Source organism: Aspergillus glaucus (assembly GCF_001890805.1).
Source record: "Aspergillus glaucus CBS 516.65 unplaced genomic scaffold ASPGLscaffold_19, whole genome shotgun sequence".
NCBI classification, from domain to species: Eukaryota; Fungi; Ascomycota; class Eurotiomycetes; order Eurotiales; family Aspergillaceae; genus Aspergillus; species Aspergillus glaucus.
Window position 1 is genome coordinate 174077 of NW_019170471.1, and position 21849 is coordinate 195925.

Genomic DNA, 21849 nt, shown 5'->3' on the forward strand with positions numbered 1-21849 from the left:
TTTGTGCGATGCGGCTTGAGCCCTTGTTTGTCCATATTGCTTGTATGGCATCTTTTGGCATGTTGGCAATGTTTGTCTGGTCGTTGAGCCGTCACATAACCCCCCTCCTTAAGCGGAGTCTGTCCCCAGACTCTATGTTGCTGGTTTGTTATCATCAACATGGTCATCAATCTCATCAACCCCTTCTTCCCATGCCTTCAACCACTCCTCCAGTTGATATGGCGGTCCTGCTTTCTCTGGGTATCTCTGGTGATAATCACATAGACAGTGTGGTGAGCCTTTGAAATTGGCAGCTGAGTACCATGTCCGGTCCTCATCAAATCCAATCCACTTCACTTGGTACTGCAGTCAGCGTCAGTTTATATGAGATGCAAGGACTTCCTCCACCTCCCACTCCTGTTCATTTCCAACAATGATCAGTTCTGGTGGTTCAACCACCTGTCCTGGCAAGGGATCATTGGCGGCCCGTCATAGTTTGTCTGGTGAGAAGACTGGGTGGATATTCATCATTTCTGGAAGTTCCAAGCGGTAAGAGTTTCCAACGCGCTCAAGGATTGGGAACGGTCCTGCCATCTGGCTGTCCAGTTTCTTATTGGGGCGATCCATTTGATAGTGTTGTAAGGAGAGCCACACCTGGTCTCCCACATCAAAGTCAATAGGATGACGTCGGCAATCTGCCTGCTTCTTCTGCTGGTCCTGGGTCTTCTTAATCTGGTTGCCTACAGCAGTCCATATCTGCTCCATCCTCCTTGCTGTGTCCTGGGCTTGTTGTCAACTAACTTGCTCATCCCTTGGGAGGGACCCCTCTATCAGCGTCCAGTCGAATGATGTTCAGGGCTCATATCCACAATTAACTAGGAAAGGTGAGGCACCAGTTGATTCAGAGGGTAGAGCAGCAGCAGCAAAGTCAATCAATGGCAACAGGTCTGACCAATTGTCCTGATAACAATTGATGAAAGGCCTCAGTTGATTCATGATATGCTGGTTCACAATCTCTGTCTGCCTGTCAGTCTGCGCGTGATAAGCAGTGGAAAGCTTCAACTGGATTCCAAGGATTCAACATAGCTCATTCCAAAATGCTGATATGAACTGGGGTCCACAGTCTGAAACAATGGTCATCAGGGGTCCTCTATGGCAGTAGACATGTTCAATGAACATATGTGCAACATCTTCAGAAGTAGCAGTCTTCTTACATGGCACACTGATAGGCCTCTTGCTGAATCAGTCCACTATCACCAGTGCAGCATCATATCCCTTCTTGTCAGGAGGGAAAGAATGGAAATCCATAGAGATGTGCTGCCAAGGCTGTTCTGCAATGGGCAAGGGTTGGAGTAGTCCAGGAGCACAGTCTCATGGATTTTCAGCTCTTCAACACTTTGAGCAGTTCCATATGTATCTCTCAACATCTCGTCTCCAGGTTGGCCAGAAGTATTGCGTTTGGACAAGCTGTTGAGTCTTTTTTGGTGAGCAGCTTCCCGGATTGACATTTTAATTGAAAACATTAATAACTGTACAGGTTCGAATCCCACCTATAAATGGGTGAGTAAATATGACACATACCCAAACATCAATAGAGACGCCATTCTCGAAGTTCTACATAACCACTGCTGCCTGACACAAATCCTATGGCCCTTTTTTGATGTAACACGCGCCAAGTCGAATCTAAGTCGAACAGTCTTCATCCTCAAATTCAAAGGCGGTCCGGATTATATTAAAGGCAAACTCATCGGCTTTGATAATGGCGTTTCTGTGTGAGGAGAAGGGCCGGAAGGTGGGGAAAGTCGGGAAATAGTGTATACGGTGTTGGAAACAGTATTAGATGGTGGACAAATAAGTGAGGATAGAGACCTCCTCTTGCTACGCCATAGCTGACAGCGATATAGGGTATTCCTTGGAAGAAAGCTTTACGGTCCGGGGGCGAGCGCATTGGTTGTTCACAAAGGCTTATGGTAATCGTCAGTTTCATACGATATGCTTGATGGAATTCTTCGATGAGATTGCTGATGAGGACGCTTCTAAGAAGTGTAACGAGGGTTCGCAATTTTTGATCGAGATTTGAATGAGAACCACCGACGTTGTCTCATTTTTCTCAACTTGGAGAGCAGAATGTATTTGTTCCATGTCTCAATCTGCTTCAAGCTCTGATTGAGCATCAACGAAGATATAGTACTCTTACTTCTCAACACGACCAAACGCCAGGGAAAGTCCGTGCGGTTCCGTCTAAGCACCAACATCGCATTATTCCATCGACATTCATTCTAGGCAGCCTCTCTCGCTAAGCCTCCTCATATGTGTGATTCCGAGGGCTCAGCCAGAGGGCTGGTCCCCTTCGAAATTGCCCTAAGCGCTCAGTTGTTTGCTTGTAGTACAATGTCCCATATATTTGTATACGTACCCTGTCAGGTTCATTCATTTTGTCTAGCGGAAAGTGACATCCTTCATCTGAACTGGAAAACAACATGGATCCCCTCTCGGATCTCCCTTCATGTGAGTCCCAACCCTGTCTTCTCTTTAACTCGAAACATTAACAAAGACCGCATAGTCCCCGACCCGACTACCCTTCGACCAGATAACCCCAATATCTTCACAGGCGAACAAGAAAAGAGGACCGTCTACCTCCCCCCATCCATCGCCCTAGACAAAGCCACCCTCCCCAGCATCCTACACGACCATCTCGTCCTAGCGCAAGCCGTATGGCCCGACTATACACCAGTGGAAAATCTCCACCCAGCACCAAATACCACAATACGTATTTCTCGCCAAGATATAACCACGCTGACCAGCCTTCATGATGGCGTAGCTATTCTTCACGTGCTGGAATATGGTGATTCTGTAGCTGCAATTTCAAACCCCGTTTCGTCAAGACGGGGTGCTCTGATAATATTTGAATAGACACAAAAATAAAAAGGAACAAAACATATTTTTGACCTGCAAGAAGAGTCAATAGGAGGATAACCCCGATATTGACCAACAGAAAAAAAGAAGAGACATGAACTTAACACTTGGGGACCCAACCCACATATGTCCCATCTATACCAAGAAGTCATTGAACGTCAGCCACTGCACTCAAACCACAGGTCACGAATGAACACATGAGGATTAAAGCAAAAACAAATTATTAATCAAATCCTGTCTGTTTAATTCGGTGATAGAAGAGACTCAGGTCTGTTTATAATAAATAAACCCACAGCGGATGTCTCCTACCTTCCAGCCATAGAATACTGCCCCTACGAAGGTCTAGAGCCAGTACAATGTGACGGAGAGCATTTCACGGTCAGCTCCCTAGGTCTAAATGCAAAATGTGTTCTGGGCATCCGTCAATTCGAATGTCTCTTTGTGATGATTCTGCAGAATTCGCCTTGAATTCCTTTTATCATTCAGATAGCATCCCCACCAGGAATGAGACGACTATGTATCCATCTGGACAGAGGGAACTCTTTAATTCAATGACGCGGTGCGCGGGCGAGAGAAGTCGGGTTTACCAGATTGACAAACGGGCTGAATGAGGAGTTAGCGTAGGAATTATTGACTTGCTTGATATAAACCTAACTGTACCTACAGTAATACTTTTGGAAAGCTATAGGGCGCGAGAGCTAGTATGATTCCATTCTGAACCCTTTCGTTGTATAGTAAATTACTGTCCGACACCTTATCGCAGTCCTTTAACTCCACGAACTTCGTTTCTTAAGCTGATTCATGAGGTAAAGCACATGTATGCTGTATCCATACGAACAAAGCAGGCTAAGGATCAATCAAGGCCCACGCATGACATCAGTCTTCTTTAGCTTTCTCGGAGTTACCAGTCACATGTGTAAAACACTCTCCACCAGCGATTTCATCGAACAATTCCATCAGGCATATTGTATGGAACTGACAATTGCCATATAACTTAGTAAACAACCAGTTCTTTCGCGAGCCTCGCAAGGTAAATGTAAGTGTTAGTTAATTTGACTTTTGAGTACAACTGGCTCAAGACTGTCTCTTGAGTCTAAGAGTAAAAGTTGATATGCTTGAGCTCAAGTTGGTAGCGGTTATGTAGAAGAAAGGCCACATGGTTTGTGCTAGGAGCTGATGCTGGCCATGGAGGACTCTTAAGGATACCCTTGTTCAGGTTTCGGGGAAGTTCGTACTTGTTCGCTCCTTTGAAGTTGGGGTTAAAACCTGCAGAATATCATGAGACATCAAAACCAGAAAGCTTATTTAGGCTAGTGTCTTACTGAAGAAGGATAAATTCATGTTGTTGTTCTCTAAGAAAAAGGTAGAGAGAATAGACGAAGTTGTCGTCGCGTAGCTGTCAAGGATACCGATAAGCTAAACTGCTTGGCACTGTTCCTCATACGGCAATAAGACAGGAAGCGTCGGGTATATTATGACTGCTATGCAGACAAGCCTGGTGCGCACCCGAACGGCTTCAGTGGTGTTCTTTTTTGTGTCGATGTTAGATGTGTTCGGTGTTTAGGAGTGCGTAGGTTATCCAAAAGCAAGGTGTTTCTTTCGAGATTCGTATGCATTTGCTAAGACTGCATTAGCATCGAGCCACGTGCTGGCCTGGCAGTGTAACTCAGATATTGGAGCTAGACTATACGGAGTGGGAGAAAGGGAAGCAATGGCGGGTAGCCGGTATATATCAGAAAGGAATTACACTTGTAGAGTGCATTATTAGGATTTCGGATCGCGTTGGTAGGTGAGTAAACATCGTCAATCTCAAAAAAGCAAAAGCAAAACTCATTCATGTAAAAACGCCATCATCGAATGCCAAAATAACGTTCCAAATCTTCTCATGAAATGAAAGTGGCTTCAGAGAACATGGTTCCCTCTTCAGCAACTTCCTCATCACCAACCTTTAGCTTCAAGGTAAGCTTCTCTTGCGGTGCGTACTATATCCCCATTAGCTATGTGTAATCCGAAACGGCGCAGACAATCAAACATACTTGGAAGATGTAGGGCTTCGTGCCGGCAACACTGCCTGCAATCGTTTTGATGAACCCTGGGACCTCCGCCATGACATCGATACGGTCCTGTCGGTTGCCAAGAGAACCATCCAATTCCGCATGGAATTCCTTCTCATCTGTCGTCTTGCCGTCCCAGTTCCATTTGATGGACTTGGGCTCAGGCCATTCACTTTCCTCATCCTTGGCGGTGTCGGTGTGGGTGGCCGTGTTGTTGACGCCAGCGTAGACAATCTCATTATCCTTCACAATACCACCGACGTTAACGACGGTCGAGCCATACGAGGGAGGTGTGGTGAATTCCATCATGACGGCGGAGTAGGATGGGGTTTGGAAGTTGACAAAATTCCAGCGGGCCGCTATTTTGGTCAGACTGTGATAACACGATGCCAGGGGATTCTCGTTGAAGACTTACCAGCATGGTGTGGCTTCATGCCCTGGATCGCATGAATGAACATGCCCCGACCCCCGAGGTCAAAGGTCTCTTCCTTGGTCTTGATGGTGCCTTGGACTGTGCAACGGGGCCAGAAGGCGTGGTGCATCGAGCCCCAGGGGTTCTCGGCATCCGTGCCAAAGTAACTCGTTCCATCCTTACCGATGACGAAACCAGGAGCGGCCCGGGAGAAGGTCAAGTCCACCACGCTGTCTTCGCTCACGGTTGACCGGATGGTGTAGGCAGTGCCTTCTTCGTTGAGAGACACGGCCAGATTGTCGGCGCCAAACGAGAGCATCTTCTCATCGAACATGAAGTTGGACAAGGGATCGGAGTGCCAGTTGTGGGGACCATCGCCTTTGAGGTTGAAGATCTTCGAGTTGAACTGGGCGGTGGTATGGATGCCCCTGTTGAAGACAACAAAGTCAGCGACATGGACTACTATCGAGTCAGATATACAAGGCATGCTCACACGATATTGCTGTAGATGACCTGAACCATCGCCAGAGTGCCATTATCGCCCATCGCATAGAAGGTCTGGGTCTCGACATTGGTGTACTGGAGGGCGCGCCACCGCAAATCCTCCTTGGTCAGTTCAGTAAAACGAGCAGCTTCAGTCTGCTTAGCGACGGATTGGATGGCTTCGGGACCGTAGATCGGTTCCTGAGTGCCAGCAACACTGGCCAGACTGTAGGGATCAGCACATTTTATTTTGTCTTAGCAGAGCGGGGAAAGAGGTGAACATACGTCGACTTGAGCCAGTTCATGATGAAGAGAGGTATTTCTTTTCTGGGGATGAAATGGAATATGAAGAAATCGGGTGTTAAAGTTCAAAGGGAAAGGAAAGGGAACGGGACTCGTTGTTGAGCCGATCGAGAGGACGAAGAAAGGAAAACAATAGCGCGCGGGGCCCAAAGGGGTCTAGTCCAGTTCTTTGGGGGCAAAAGAGCAGATCAGGATAGGAGATCCCCAACCGATTGCAGAAACTCGTTGTTGATGGAGGGATAATACTCAACAGATTCAAGCGGTTTGAAAGCTATTGACAGTGACCAGAACAACAGAGATGATCAAATATGCCGGATGAACAGTTAATTGCCAGAGTTGGATGACGTCCAGCAAGCGGACTGCCGCGGTTGTCTCGCTTGTCGCTTGTAGCGGCCATGGTACACGCTAGACCTATTATGGACTAGTTAGTATTACCTAATTATGGCAGCAACTTCGCCGGAAAATTGAGAAAGATGAATGTCTGGGGAAGCAAGTTAAACAAACATCTATTTCTATTCCGAGTCTAATAAATTCACCTTGAGTCGTCTCTCATCATGGCAAGGAAGGCATTGGCACAAAATCAGATTGTGAAGCTCATAGTGGGCGCTGGCCAGGCCAGCCCCAGTCCTCCCGTTGGTCCAGCTCTGGGTAGTAAGGGTGTCAAGAGCATGGACTTTTGCAAGGCAAGTGATAAATCTAAGATCAGGAGGAAAGACATGTGAGCCATTGCTGACTAGAATGGCTACCTACAGGAGTTCAATGCCCGCACAGCACACATCCAAACCGGCACCCCAGTCCCCGCGCGTGTGACCGTCCGTCCCGATCGTTCGTTCACTTTTGACCTCCGCACTCCCACTACTTCCTGGCTGCTCTTGCAGGCTGCAAACGTTGAGCCGCGCAAGAACCGAGTCCGTGGCGCTATTAGCCCCGGGCATGAGAGCATCGGCCAAGTGTCGTTGAAGCACGTCTACGAAATTGCGCAGATCAAACAGTCTGAGCTGCGGTTATCGGGATTGACCATGGAAGGACTGTGTAAGAGCGTGATTTCGCAGGCCAAGTCGATGGGTATCAAGGTCAATCCATAGACGGAGGGATATACTGGACATAATGTGCACCGAGGCAGCTGGTTTGGATGATATTCGGCCCTTGGGTTATGACGCTGGCGTTTGTTTGGGATGGAAATTTTACTACTGTATTATAGATTTGCATACGATATGATTGAGCGTGTCTTGTTACGGGTCGTGGTTAAACCAATTTCCTGTATTGAATGGCTGTCCTGGCGCAGCACACGTTTGATGTACCCCGGAGTACAAACGAAATCTGACACAAGACGTACTCCGTCCATTAGACTTTTGTTGTCTGGGGTACATTCCGTACATATTCCCGGGAAATTGGAATGTCGACTGGCAGGTTTCCGCGCGGCCGTGCAATTGGTGTACGATGCTTCCGGTCTCTTTTCATAAGCATCATCCTTGGCAGCTATGAAGCTGATGTGAGTCCACGTAATCCATTCAAGTCTCTACTATGGAGTATGTATGAGCAGAATTGCTATACTTTGTACTCAGAATGTTACTACGGACTAGAGTACAGCGAGATATATAACCATGTAGAACAAAATTACTCTGCAAACCTCCTGACGATCTCGAGGCCCTGAGCTGCTATGCGGACATAGTAGTAATTAGTCCTGACAGGGTCGGCCCATCTCGGAGATCTCTTGCCTACGTGATAGTGCTGGAATATGGCATTCTTATATCTAATTCATTCTTGGCAATGATCTGAGATGACCCCAATCGAATTGGCGGTCCTGGATAGAAGCTGCAACAGGCCAAGACATGCCAATGATACTGTTGTTCCCGAAGTTATTGAATTGATAGCAGTACTGGAAGTTCCCCTCGATCGTTAGCAATCGTCATAGAGGTGCTTCTTTCAGCACGGAGCACGGGCTGGCCGTATGGAGTAGAAACAGGGGTGGATATCGACAGGATCCCGCGGTAGATCATCAGGAAGGATTGACGTCTCAACTGTTGCATCGCCGTGGAGGTGATACTCGAATGCACCATGTAAAGTAAAAATAACGCAAAAGAGAAGAGCGTTACCCACCTCCAGTGAATGTCAATTGACTTCGCATTGGGGTTAAACACTCCAGAGTACTCCATACACAGAGAAATATTCATGTGATCTCCACGATCTGGCCACTAACCCAAACAGGAAACTTCCCCAAGTCGGAGGTCAGTTCGTGATATGATGGTGCATAGACCCACTTTTCTCTTTTCGGCTGTGCAGTGATCATACATAAGTGCTCCGTACACTAGTGTTATTTTCATCTATAGGCAGGCATACAAATTACAGACAGAGCAGATACTGAAAGTAAATAATTCTCGATAAATATGCATGCCCAGCTTATCAATTCAGCCATGTCATAGTTATGAATCACGAATGACTGATTAATCATCGACGGTCGAATCCAGAACTTCTGATTCTAGCATGATGGCTGTTCGCGGTAGGTTGCCGGCACGACGGCTCCGGTAATGCAGACAGGCATACATAGTAGTTTCCAGTGAGTTTCTATTCAGTAATATCTCCGGATATAAGCAGATGTCCTTGGTAAATATGAGATTATAGGGTAATATTTATCATAAATATCATAATCGCATTATGTACATTTCTCTTGGGCATACGGAGTACATAGTGCATAGTTCCATTCATTATCACGGAGCCACTCGCCGACCCCGATCAATACCACATGTGTTACCAAGCCTTACCGCCGTCCCATACTCCGCCCGATCCCGAACACTGCCAAGGTAATAGACAAGAGTCAGAATGTTCTATTCGCCCCCCTCTTCTGCGCTGTGACATATCGACCTGCTGAGAGAAAGAACATAATAAAACATTTTATTCCAGGTGAATTCCTCACTGTGTAAAAATGACTCTGTTTTGCCCCAAAGATCACGCCAAGGCCAAAATACATGATGTTGTAAAGACGTAAACGCTATTCTTGGCGGTCCCCCACTATGACTGTCGTATCTTACCGTTATGTATTGTCACGGGCGCTTTGCTCTTGCTCTCTTTCGCTCTTCTTTTCCTGTTCTCTTTTCCTCTTCCTATATCATCTCTCTCTTTTTCCATCATCCTTTTTTTGCCTCACTCTCCTCTCTTTCTATTTTGTTGTAATATAATCCTTCAGGATCAATCTCCCCTCTGTTTCCCTCTCCCTTCCCCTCATTTTCCCGCCTAGTCCACCGGTCCCCGGTCCCGTCTGTCGGTTGTGGCTCCCCCAGACTCGCCGCTACTACTACTACTTCGCGTTGGTAGACCCCGGTTTGCAGGGAGGAAAAAGAAACGGTCTCTTTGCCGCTGGATCCGTCTCGACTGGAACAACAAATCCCTGATTTAATTCGCGCCTGCGTCTTTCGCGGTTCCCAAAACACTCCTCTCGCCTGCAGCAATTAATTAAACAAGAGAAAGCTGTTACAAATAAATCACTATAACGGCTTATCATCGGTAGAGGGGGCATGTGTCCCACAACGCTCACTGCTGGTTTCGACGATTATGACGTCTGAATCGACGACCGACCTTTCCCGTTCAACAAACGCTATGGATTCAGGTGCGCATTGCTGTTTTACCCTGCCTTCTGTAACCCCCTCAGAGCCATCGTCTAATCTAGGCTTTTGATTTATTAGAATCCCAAGCGACCCAGAACCCGGTCCACATGCAGGACGCTCAAGTCCCGGAGGCGTCTGACGCAGACTCCTCCAAGTTAAAACCACAACCCGGTCAAGTTCGTTTTTCGTCCGTCACGGAGGAGATTGAACCATCTGTCAAGTCCCCATCGGCTCAGGATCCCGCCCTTGAAGGGAAACCGTCTTCTCTGATCCCGAATCAGACACCCGACGAAGAAATACGCACATTGGCCGCTACCTTCCAACGTTCTCAGCTGCAGGAGTCGAGACTTCGGAACTTTTCCTATGAGCCCGTCTCTTTGCCGTCTTCAAGGGTATGTATGCAGTTTGCCATTTGATGCACGTATGAGTTGTACAGTTGAGAAAATGTTGTCGTGGACACTTTCTGTTTTCCCTTCATTCCTCTGGTTGCATTCCTCGGGATGATCTCACTTGCTTGACACATGGCTTTGGTGACGTGGAAAGATGGCTGACTTCTTAAATTCCTTTGCAGGTTGCTTCCCGAGAATCCAGCGATCGCAGTACTCGAGAAGCTAATGGTTCCAATCCTCACTCTCCGCGCGCCTCCCCACACGCATCAGCCATGCAATCGCCCCCTCTCACCCCGGCCGCTACGCATTCGCACGACACCAAGACGAGCGATAGTGCTGTCAGTGTCAATGGAAGCGACAAGGGAGGACTGGCACAGTCCACCCCGATGACCCCAGAGACGTCCCCGCCTGGTTCGACAGCGGAGAAGAAACCGGCTCCACAAAGCGCGCCTACCTCGCGACCCTCATCAACCGACCGTTTGTCCCATAGACAAAGCGATATTTCACGCGAGTCTACGAAACGCCCGTCCGATGCAACCAAGCATCCGCACTTCTTTGGCGCCGGTACGGACTTGAAGCGCCAGGAAGAGAGCCGTCCATCCTCTGCACGAAAGATCGATACCGGAAGTTATACTCCTCCCGGTGCCATCACCCCGGTTGGTGAACCGAACGACCCATACGCTCGCAGCAAGCGGCCCCCGCCACCCAAGAACCTTGCACAACTCGATCCTCGATTCATTTTCGGAAGTCGTGATTTGAAACGCCGGGCACAGAGTTTTCGTCCCGGGACCCCACGTTCATCCAGCGCGGGAGACCTTAAGTCAAACGATAAGCGAGGTCACCTATTTGGAAGTCACAAGAAGGATCTGGGCCGGGAGGACTCAGATGGCAAGCATCATGGCCATATGGCTGAGCTCAAGCGATTCTTCAAAATTGGTCACCACCGGCATAAGCGCAATGACTCCCCCTCATCGCCTTCCAAGAAGTCAAGCCGATCGTCTGGCAAGAATACACCATTTCAAATGGCACCCGACAATGTTCCGTTTGCCGATGACCACGGTTTGAATTCCAAGTACGGAAAACTTGGAAAGGTGCTGGGGTCTGGAGCCGGTGGTTCCGTTCGTCTCTTGAAACGGAATACCGACGGCGTCACGTTTGCGGTGAAGCAATTCCGAGACCGCCATAGTTGGGAGACCTTGAAAGAATATTCCAAGAAGGTGACGGCAGAATTCTGTATTGGATCGACGCTACACCATGGCAACATCATCGAGACCCTAGATATCATTCAAGAAGGCAGCCATTGGTATGAGGTGATGGAATACGCTCCATTTGACTTGTTTGCCATCGTTATGACCGGCAAGATGGCGAAGGAGGAGATCGCTTGTTCATTCAAACAGATTCTCAGTGGTGTGGCCTACCTGCACGGAATGGGTCTGGCCCATCGGGATCTGAAGTTGGATAATGTGGTTGTTAATGAGCACGGCATCATGAAACTTATCGACTTTGGCAGTGCGGTTGTGTTCCGTTATCCGTTTGAAAACGACATTGTTCCCTCTTCAGGTAAGGATTCTCCTGATATGTTAAACCGTGAACCTCTCATGTTCAACGAAGCTCACTTTACTTCACAGGGATTGTGGGTTCAGACCCGTATCTGGCCCCCGAGGTCTACGATGAGAAAAAGTATGATCCGCGGCCCACGGACATCTGGTCATTAGCGATCATTTTCTGCTGTATGACTTTACGACGTTTTCCCTGGAAGCAGCCACGGACAAATGATAACTCGTACCGACTGTTTGTTTCGCCTCCAACGCCAGGAACGCCCGTCCCAGATGCCGAACCGAGACGCCATCGTCCAACCAGGTCTAACACTGATATTCCCTCTTCTACTCATGACGAGCACAAGCAATCGCAGGCGAATAAAAACGGATCGTCGGGCAAGTCAGATAGCGCTCAACGCTCGGACCAACGACAATCTAAATCTGAACAAAATGAAAACCAACCCCCCGAGAGTCCGCAAGACAAAACTCCTAGCAACGGCACCAGTAACGGTAACAACAAGCCTACGCGCACCACGAGCAAAGAGGCGCCCCCGCTTCCACCCAACTCCCAGTCGAGTGCCCAACGTCAGGAGGTTATTAAGGGTCCCTGGAGGCTGTTGCGCATTCTTCCCCGTGAAAGCCGGTATATCATTGGCCGAATGCTCAAGGTTGCCGTGAGCCAACGCGCCACTTTGGACGAAGTCCTAAGTGATGACTGGGTCCGCAGCATTCAGGTTTGTGAGCAAGACGAGAAGACGGGTCAGACCGTCAAAGCTCCAAACCATACCCATGTCTTGGAACCGCCCTCCAATGCCCCTCCCGTTGCAAGCAAAGCTAGCAAGGCTGCGAAGGGCAAGTAATATATCTCGTCGTCACCAGATCCATATCCTGTGTCTCCATATTGTGCGAGTCCATTTATCCGAAGAGAAAAAAAAAATACCCACTTCCCCTCACCTCATTGTTTATCCTTTTTTTAATCGTTTCTTGCTTTTTTCGATCCAGCGTGGATTGATTGATTTACCTATTTTGGCTTATTGGGCGGTGTTCTGCGCTTCTGTTTCCTCCTTTTCCTAATCTGCTTCTGTACAGTCTGATACACTACTGGGGTCCACATCTGTCTTCATATCTGACCTCCCATTGTTTTGTTTTGCCTTTTTAATCATGTTTCGTAACCGGCAAGGCTGGTTACGAGAGTTCCCTCAATCTTCTTCTTTTTTTTTTTTTTTTTTTTTTTTTCCCCTTCCGGCGTTGTGGTTATTGTCTGGATAGAGGCTGGGTTGCTAGATTTTCGATTGTCTCCTTTTTCCTCGTTTCCGGTCCACTTTTTCCGGGCTTCTGTCGTGTGTATAGGATTCGCCTGGGGCGTGGGCTCGTTCTTTTTTCATTGTCCATTCTTTCGTGCTCCTACTTGCATATGGAAAGACACAGGAGCTGGTAGATATTATAAATAAATTGGAATTACATACAATGCTATCTTTGAAGCTTTGTAGCTGGATGTAAGAGTACAGTATTGTATGAATTGACGTAAGGCTAATGCGGAGATTGCGGAGTTTAGACAAACCGATTATCGGAGGCTGTCAAGAAATTAATCATTGATCAACTTGACCGCGGCCGAAAGTTGACAGGAACTCCATTTGCGGCTCGCGCGGGTTCATATCTCACTCAATTGACAAAGAGAGCCTGGTTTTTCTGTCATTTCAAGCTTTGCTACACAAGCTCACGATTCACGATTTACTGTGTGTAACTGGGGGAGCTTGAGTTCAACCAATCATTGACTCGATAGCCATCCCACCATGGCTCAACAGCACGAAACAGAGGCATTGGTCTCTCTTTGGACTAGATCTTTGCTTGTACGCTGTTACTGTCACTATATGTACGTCCATATGAAATTGGTTAACTGAGATCTTGCACTCCAGTCCGGTGCCGTCGCCGGCCTTACGGTCGACTGCTCCCTCTACCCCCTCGACACGATCAAGACCCGTCTCCAAAAAGCCCGAAGCCATGCCCCCACCACAAACGCACCAGCACCTCAAGTCTCCCTCCGCCAAACCATCCGCGGTATCTACGCCGGCCTCCCCTCCGTCCTCTTCGGTTCCGCGCCATCGGCCGCTTCGTTCTTCATTGTTTACGACGGCGTGAAGCGCTCATTGTTACCTCCTCCGAATAGCTCTGAGAAGGCGTCGCGGACACATATTACACTTACGCACTCTATTGCGTCGTCGATGGGTGAGATTGCTGCTTGTGCGGTGCGGGTTCCTACAGAGGTTATCAAGCAGCGCGCGCAGGCGGGGTTGTTCGGTGGGTCGAGTTTGCTTGCGCTGAAGGATATTTTGGCGCTGAGAAATGCGCATGGGTATGGGCAGGTGGTGAGGGAATTGTACCGCGGTGCGGGGATTACTATTGCGCGGGAGATCCCGTTCACCGTGCTGCAGTTTACGTTGTGGGAGGGGATGAAGGAGAGGTATGCTAAGCGGATGGCTGCGTCTGGCGCTGTTCCTACTGGGACTGAGGGACAAGTGCCTGCGTCGACGAGTGCGATGTTTGGTAGTGTTGCTGGCTCTATTGCGGCGGGGTTGACGACGCCGTTGGATGTGGTTAAGACGCGGGTTATGCTTGCAAGGAGGGAGGATGGTGCTGCTGGTGAGGGTGCGAAGGCAAGGATTAGGGATGTTGTGCAGGAGATTTCGAAGGAAGGGGTTGGGGCTTTTTGGAGGGGGATTGGGCCTCGTGTGGCGTGGATTGGGGTTGGAGGGGCTATATTTTTGGGTAGTTATCAGTTTACATGGAATACGTTGGAGGGGAAGGATCGGGGGAAGAGTGAATAGACATGTACATTATTCTGTTGCTCTATACATTATGTCTCCTAGTGTGTACACTAGTTTGTCTTGCGGAGCATCCAGTTCAGTTCCTGGACTTGGTCTCGGGTGAGCAGCTCGTCCATCTTTTCGGCGCTGAGGAAGTCGTGGTCTGCGAATTCGAATCCGGGGACGACGGTCTACCAACGTCAGCATAAACATACCACATCCATGATACAAGAAACCAACCTCACTAATCAACAACCCATTCGAACTCCCCCCATCATCCGGCAACAAAAACGTCCCCTTATACTTCCCCCCCTCAACAACCCACTGCAACCTCTCCCCCTTCTCAACATCCTGCCCAACCACAAACGTCTCAACACCCGCCTTCCCCCCATTCCTCCCCACACTCTCCTCATCCGCATGCAAGATGACATACACCCCCCTGCCGCGGTGAAGCGTGTGCACCGTGCGACTGGCGTTCCGATGGAAAGCGCCCAGCGGGGAGCGCGGGGTGAGGAGGTAGAAGATGGAGGTGCTAGCGGAGCGGGTTGTATCGTTTTGCGATGTGGGAGGGCGAGGGTTCGGGACACGGAGGGGGTCGCGGTCACTTTCGACGAAGTAGCCGCCTTCGACGTGCGGTTGGAGGTTTAGGGTCGTTATGGTTGATTGGATGGTGGGGAATTCGGAGGATGCGTCCGGGGTGTTTGGGAGATAGATGGGTTTTATTTGGGATAGAGGGATGGCCATGGTTATTATTCGTTTCTTCTGGTATTCAGATTCTGGTGAATTGAGTTGAATTGGGTTGGGTGAGACGTGGGATAAGACGAAGTTAGGTTGTAACTACAGACGGACTATGGGTCACGTGCGATGGTTTGATATGATATCAGCGCAGAGGCTGAAGCTGTGTTCTTTATTCCATTATTACTCAGTTCCAGGGTAAACCAGGGTTCTAAAATGAGTATCAGACACAATACGGGGAGTTTGTACATATGTTGATGGTAGGAGACAGTGGCATAGAAGTGTATTCGGTAGTGAGCCGTCATACTTGCTGATCTCATGCAGCTGCAACATTGCTTCTCTCAACTACTATCAACTACTACATGTACTCAGTGTCCCCTCTATATTAAAATATCCTACGTAAATCCATTTCTATATTCATTCCCCTGCATATCCGTGCATCAAATCCCCGGTTCGCTCGTGGCTTGAAATAATCCCCGACGGGCTTATCTCCGCTTGGTTTCTGCCTTGGTCGTCTCTCCAACAACCACCTGCGCTCTCCTCCCTCGTTCCATTCTCTGAGTCTTACCTGCCGTTTCCATCCTATCATATAGTGCCCTCCATAGCATTGCGCTTGCCAGTATCGTATGGCATCTGACTATCTCTGCGCCTGATCGCGGACCACCTCCGCTCTCATCTCCTCCGCAATCCGTCCCGTCCGCTTCCTCTACCACGCCGTTGAATTTCGCGCGCAATCCTCTGCATGGCCCCAAAACCTAGTCACCAGAGGGTCGCATATGGTGAGCTTACTTATTACAACAATGGTTCAATGGAAAAAGCAAGCTAATGTGTCTCGCGGCAGTGCTCCCTCTTCCAGATGCTCCCGGCGGTCATCGGCTGGGGGTGAACGGCTTAACCGTCGACGCCGACCATTCCATCCTGTGAGCCTTCATCGCTGCAATCCCTATTAATTATCGTCTAACAATCCAGCTATTCCGCCGGTCGCGATGGTGTCGTCTGTTCCTGGGACCTCAACCGCCCTCTGTCCTCCAAAACACCTCCTTCGTTCCTAGGCTCCAAGCAACCGGGCCAGACAACGTTTCGGAACCAGATCCAGGCACATAGCCATTGGATCAACGACATTGTCTTAACCCAAAACAACTCCGCCCTTGTTTCTGCATCTTCGGACACGACCGTGCGCTTATGGCGACCTCACTCGGAGTCGACGGATGTGCCCGCGCGCATTGGGAAACACGCCGATTATGTGAAAACTCTTGCGACGCCGGGGAATCATGCCAATTGGGTTGCGTCGGGTGGTTTGGATCATAAGCTGCACTTGTGGGATTTGAATGGCGGCGGCGAGGTCTTGAATATCGATGCATCTGGGGACGATCGCACGGCCAAGGGCTCTGTCTATGCTTTGGGAGCTGTGTCATCTGTTCTGGCTAGTGGTGGACCTGAGAGTGTGGTTAGGGTGTGGGATCCAAAGTCTGGAAAATTGATCACGAAGTTTGTAGGACATACGGATAATATTCGCGACATTCTTGTCAATCGCGATGGCGATACGATCATGACAGCCTCGTCCGATCAGACCATCAAGATTTGGTCCCTTACCGCCGGAAGATGCATGCATACGTTGACGATGCATAACGACAGCGTCTGGTCGCTTTACTCGAACCATCCGCAATTGTCCGTCTTCTACTCTAGCGATCGCTCCGGCCTTGTCGCAAAGACCGATACCAGAAACTCCCCGGACATCGAGCAGGGAATCTGTGTCGCGGCGCTGCAGGAGAACGAAGGGGTTGTTAAGGTAGCGGCCGCAGGGGATTATCTCTGGACAGCTACTCCCAAATCCAGCATTAATCGCTGGCATGATATCGACACGACCGCTGAGATCGAGCCGCCATCCGATGACCGTGAGAGTGCCGCGAGCCCGCCGCCTGCCAACGGGGCGCAAGCAAAGCGGAAGAAGATTCCTTACAATTCCGTCCTACTCCTGTCAAGCACCTCGACTTTCCCTGAAGCGAACGTGCCGCCAGGGAGACCTTCCATTGAGTCCGTTGTGGAGGACGAATTTGAACTTACGTTGCCCATCCAAACACTGCCAGAGGAGACGATTGAGGGCCAAAACGGGTTAATCAAGCATCTCATGTTGAATGACAGGAAACGCACATTAACCCAGGATAGTGCGGGAGAAGTTGTTCTATGGGATTTGCTGAAGGTACGTTACTTGATGGTCAGATTTTGTCTTGTTATTAACCAACGAGTAGTGTGCCCCGATCCAATCGTTTGGCAAGCGCCATATGGACGATGTCGAAGCCGAAATCAACACTACAGAGAGTATCGCACACTGGTGCACAATTGATATTCGGACAGGAAGACTATCTGTCATTCTGGAATCCAACCGCTGCTTTGATGCAGAGGCGTATGCAGATGAGATTGATTTGCCTGATCGGTCAGAGCTTAGAGATGATCAAAGAAGTGTGTATCCTTTCCCCCTGGCCCTCTTTGTTCCGTTCTAACCTGCGTAGTCAACCTTGGAAAATGGATATTGCGCTGGCTCTTTGCCCCGTTGGTCGACGCAGAAATTAATCGAGACCAAGAGTATCGTGCAGAAACAGTAATGAAGGGCGAAGAGGTTGCGCGGCAAACCTCGGCGAATTTGTCACCTTTTGATATCCCGACAGGAGATGTACCAAGGAGCTTGAACATTCCGATTCCTCATAACGATGCTCCTCCTACGACTCCACGGGCGGGCAGTGACGTGTTTGGAAGTCCGACGACCCCCGGGTTTGGTATCGGATTCGCCAATACCCCTGGGACTCTGTCATCGTCTATGGGCGGTGGCAGCAATAGCAACAACCTGGGCACATCACCCGGTCATAGTTTGGGAGAATTTGCAGACAGTTTGGCATCGCCTACACCCCAGCAAACGCTAGATGCCACCCGAAGTTCCATGTCAGACCGATCCAGCGACTATTTCACATCGAAAATGCAAACCGCAGAGACAGATAAAGGCAGTCAGGGCGACCAAACACCAACAGCTCTTCCGCTTTCACCTGTCGAACCGGACAAGGAAGATAAGAAGAAGGGAAGCTCCCTGTTCAGTAAGAAATTCCGCATGGGAAAACTCGGCCGGACACCGTCCGAAGTCAAGCCACAGCAACAGATCCAGGAAGAAAAGGAGAAGCCGGAGGAATCTGATCGTTCGTCCGTCAAGGAAGAAAAGGTGTTTGAGAACAATTTGAGTGGGTTTATCGAGCGGATTCGACATGGATACGATGAATTCCTCGCTGCGAACCCTGGGCAGGACTTGACCTCGGCTATCACGCCTATCCCTGATAACGAGACCCCTAGGTTGAATATCCCGCCGAAGACAGTTGTTTTCATACAGGAGGAGTCTGGGGATACAGCAGTTGCTTCTGATCTGTACAGAGGGAGCGTTGGTCGTCTAAGTGAGGAAATTGACCAGTTGGAGAAGTCGATTCCTCTATGGCTCGCAGAGCTTCTTTTGAAGGTAAGCAGTATTCCGCAATACTTCTTACTCTCTTCTAACAGTAACTAGGATCAAATGCCACAGAAAGATCCTGTCAAGGTGGCGTTTACTTTGCGACCAGTTGATGATCTTCTGCCACCGGTAGTTAAGCCAGACGGGTAAGTTCCTATACTTGATGTATTCTTGAGCCACAGCTGACCATACAGACCCCCTCTCAATGGCCCCAGCAATCATAACAACTCCCGTTTGAATGCGAACAGAATGCTACGTGCCAAGAAGATACTCGCCTACATCGCCGAACGAATCGACCCGACCTTCACCGAAGAGCCCGCGGAGGATGCACTGAAGCCAGAGGAGTATCTTGAACTTTATTGTCAGAACATGGTATGTCTTCGTCCCCATGATCTCCAGCCAAGTCACAATAAACTAACCCAAACAGTTAATCCCCCCGAATATGACATTAACAACGATCCGTAACCACATCTGGCGCACCTCAGGCGACATGGTCCTCTACTACAAGTCAAACGGAAAGAAAGACCTCCCAATGCCCGGGTCAGGTGGCGACGAGGATAAAAGCCAAGCTGGCTCTCATCTACGAGCAGAACCAGCTAACGGAGGAGAGAATGGCAGCGCGCCAACAGGCAGTATTCATTCTCTGACGGCATCGGGGTCTGGTTCGACGTCTATAATCAATTTTTAGAGCGTGTATTTGTATTATGTCTTTGTTGGGGTTGGGACAAAAGGGTTGTCTTGGGTTGTTGGGGGCTTATTTTTTTTTTTTTTTTCTTTCTCTCTTTCGATGTTAATATTAGGCGCCATATTTGTATGATAAGCATTGGTCATTATATACTCTGCATTTCATTCTTTTCTTGACTTGAAATGGAACATCAATTCCTATAAATTTTGTCTGTAGTTTCACTCATTCGACAATGCCAAGACCTGAATATAAATTCCCGACAACGTCTTAAACCAACTTTACATACTACAACCAACCCTTCGATTCTTCAACCCTCTAATAAATGACCGTAAATGAAAGCATCATGTCTTCTCGCCAGCCCCAAAACAATAACCACCCCCCAATTCCTAGACCACTTCCGCCGAGCATGGACTGAATCGCAACGCCTCCCCGGCCTCCGCAGGTCGCTCATTCCACGACGACTAGGTACTCCCTTTCCCCAATATTTCTATATATAAAAAATGCATAGACTCATAAAATTTAGGACTAGCAGTAAGTGGCGGCGCAGACTCAATGACCCTGGCATATCTATGCAAGCAATTAGAGAAAAGCGGGCTCGTGGAAGATCTCTCCGTCACGGCTTTTGTGGTCGATCATAAAGCCCGGGAGGAGAGTTCGCGGGAGGCGAGCATGGTTAAGGGGTGGCTTGATGAACTTGGTATTTTTCCTTTCTCTCACCCCCTAAATTCCTTCGAGGCGAAGAGCTAACAGTCTCAGAAATAACCACCAAAATCCTCGAACTAGACTGGTCCACCAATACCAGTGAAGGGAAAGCAAGGCCCTCTGCATTTGAGACATTCGCCCGCAGACTCCGCTTTCAAGCCCTTGGGACAGCATGTCGCGACAACAACATCGAAACACTAATGATGGGCCATCATCAAGACGACAACGTCGAGACGACGCTGTGGCGGCTATGTACGGGGGCCAGGGGCGCCGGACTTATGGGGATTCCGCGCGTTGCGAGGATTCCGGAGTGTCATGGGATTTATGGGGTTGCGGAGAGTGGGGAGGCGGTTGGGTTGTTGGAAAGGAGGGGGGTGTCGAGGGGGGTGGTTGCGAGTGGGGGGTTGTCGATTTGTCGGCCGTTGCTCTCGTTTCCGAAGGCACGGTTACTGGATACTTGTCACGAACACGATATTCCCTACGTCGACGACCCAACGAACTTCGATCCTACGCTTACGCCGAGGAACGCAATCCGGATTCTTGTCTCTGAGAACCGCTTACCACGCGCCCTTGCACCGCCATCTATCCTCTCCTTGATCCAAGCAAGCCAAGATCTCCTCAAAGACACAATCAACCTGTCAAATGAAATCCTCCGACACTGCAACCTCATCGATCTCAACCTCACCTCAGGAACGATGATAATCCAATTCCCACCCTTAACATCTGCACAACCAGCCGGTACGATCCCAACAAGACGAACAACGAAAAACCAAGACCAACGGAACCGCCAGATTCAAGCCGTTACTCTACGGAGGATAACAGAGTTGGTATCGCCGTTTCCGGAGAATCATTTTCCGTTGAGGAGTTTTGAAAACTTCACCGAGCGTGTCTTCCAACCAAGCACTGAGACACCAAAAGGACAGGCTTTTACGCTGGGAGGGATCATGTTTCAACCTTTTCAGAGAGAATTGGCAGATCATGGAGATGCCGGGGATGCATGGTTCCTATCACGCCAACCATTCATGCGCAATCGTCTTCCGGCTCTCGATTTCGATACCCCAGTTCCTCCCGTCACCAACCAGCAAGAACAGCATATACAACCCTCTGATAAATATGACCATACACCCTGGAAGCTATGGGATAACCGCTACTGGTTCCGATTCGCCATAACGCCAAACACACCCTCACCTTCGACAACTACCGAAACCAACGACGAGAATGGCGATGTCCTCCTGACTGAAGATACCCTACCAGTTACGATTCGACCGCTACAACAAGCAGATCTACACCATCTACGAGAATATCTATCTTCATCCCCTTCCTCTTCGTCATCCTCGTCACCATCCACGGCATCATCACAACACCAACAACCGAAACCAACCCAGAACAAGAAACGAAAGGAAGTCAATCCCCTCTGGACACAACTAAGCGACACCCTTTCCCGAGAATCACCGGGTCAATCTCGATTCACCATCCCCGTCTTGATTGTTAACCATGGTGGGAAAGAGAGAGTACTCGCGTTACCAACATTAGACATCCGCTTCACATTGTCGATGTCTATACTCAATTCCGTCCCAGGAGAAAGAATACCATGTGAAATACACTGGGAATGGATGTACAAAATGATCGACGAAGAGACTGTCAAATCAATGTCTGACTGAATGAATTGATTGGTTTGGTCTTAGATATGAAAGTAATGAACGCTAAAATATAAAAATCCTCTCCTATTCTACAAGACAGACGAAAAGGAATGCAATAGA

The 21849-nt window shown here is 49.1% G+C and overlaps 5 protein-coding genes across 5 annotated transcripts; 4 read left to right on the top strand and 1 right to left on the bottom strand.

Moving 5' to 3' along the window:
- Nucleotides 1-2459: 2459 nt before the first annotated feature.
- ASPGLDRAFT_28158 (uncharacterized protein) lies at nt 2460-2892 on the top strand (the record flags this gene model as incomplete). Its single annotated transcript, XM_022543732.1, has 2 exons — nt 2460-2487; nt 2543-2892. 2 exons carry the CDS (start codon nt 2460-2462, stop codon nt 2890-2892), a joined length of 378 nt encoding a protein of 125 aa, XP_022398019.1.
- Nucleotides 2893-4446: 1554 nt separating this feature from the next.
- Nucleotides 4447-6475, bottom strand: ASPGLDRAFT_50370 (survival factor 1 family protein). Its single transcript, XM_022547293.1, has 5 exons — nt 6130-6475; nt 5855-6070; nt 5365-5789; nt 4932-5308; nt 4447-4877 (listed from the first exon to the last, which is right to left on the bottom strand). Exons 1-5 carry the CDS (start codon nt 6147-6149, stop codon nt 4779-4781), a joined length of 1137 nt encoding a protein of 378 aa, XP_022398020.1. The 5' UTR covers nt 6150-6475; the 3' UTR covers nt 4447-4778.
- A 155-nt stretch (nt 6476-6630) lies between these two features.
- ASPGLDRAFT_50371 (mitochondrial 54S ribosomal protein uL11m) lies at nt 6631-7668 on the top strand. The gene is made up of 2 exons (XM_022547294.1): nt 6631-6828; nt 6898-7668. The coding sequence occupies exons 1-2, from the start codon at nt 6702-6704 to the stop codon at nt 7230-7232; spliced, it is 462 nt and encodes a 153-aa protein (XP_022398021.1). The 5' UTR covers nt 6631-6701; the 3' UTR covers nt 7233-7668.
- Nucleotides 7669-9856: 2188 nt separating this feature from the next.
- On the top strand, nt 9857-19390 carry ASPGLDRAFT_132758 (uncharacterized protein; the record flags this gene model as incomplete). Its single annotated transcript, XM_022541146.1, has 14 exons — nt 9857-10141; nt 10321-11698; nt 11767-12497; nt 12556-12579; nt 13593-14493; nt 15458-15614; nt 15975-15994; nt 16057-16135; nt 16185-17415; nt 17465-17675; nt 17726-18711; nt 18760-18848; nt 18897-19074; nt 19130-19390. The coding sequence occupies 14 exons, from the start codon at nt 9857-9859 to the stop codon at nt 19388-19390; spliced, it is 6531 nt and encodes a 2176-aa protein (XP_022398022.1).
- Nucleotides 19391-19811: 421 nt separating this feature from the next.
- Nucleotides 19812-21750, top strand: ASPGLDRAFT_84390 (tRNA lysidine(34) synthetase; the record flags this gene model as incomplete). The annotated part of the gene is made up of 3 exons (XM_022550273.1): nt 19812-19852; nt 19911-20084; nt 20144-21750. The coding sequence occupies exons 2-3, from the start codon at nt 19940-19942 to the stop codon at nt 21748-21750; spliced, it is 1752 nt and encodes a 583-aa protein (XP_022398023.1). The 5' UTR covers nt 19812-19852; nt 19911-19939.
- Between the last annotated feature and the right edge of the window lie 99 nt (nt 21751-21849).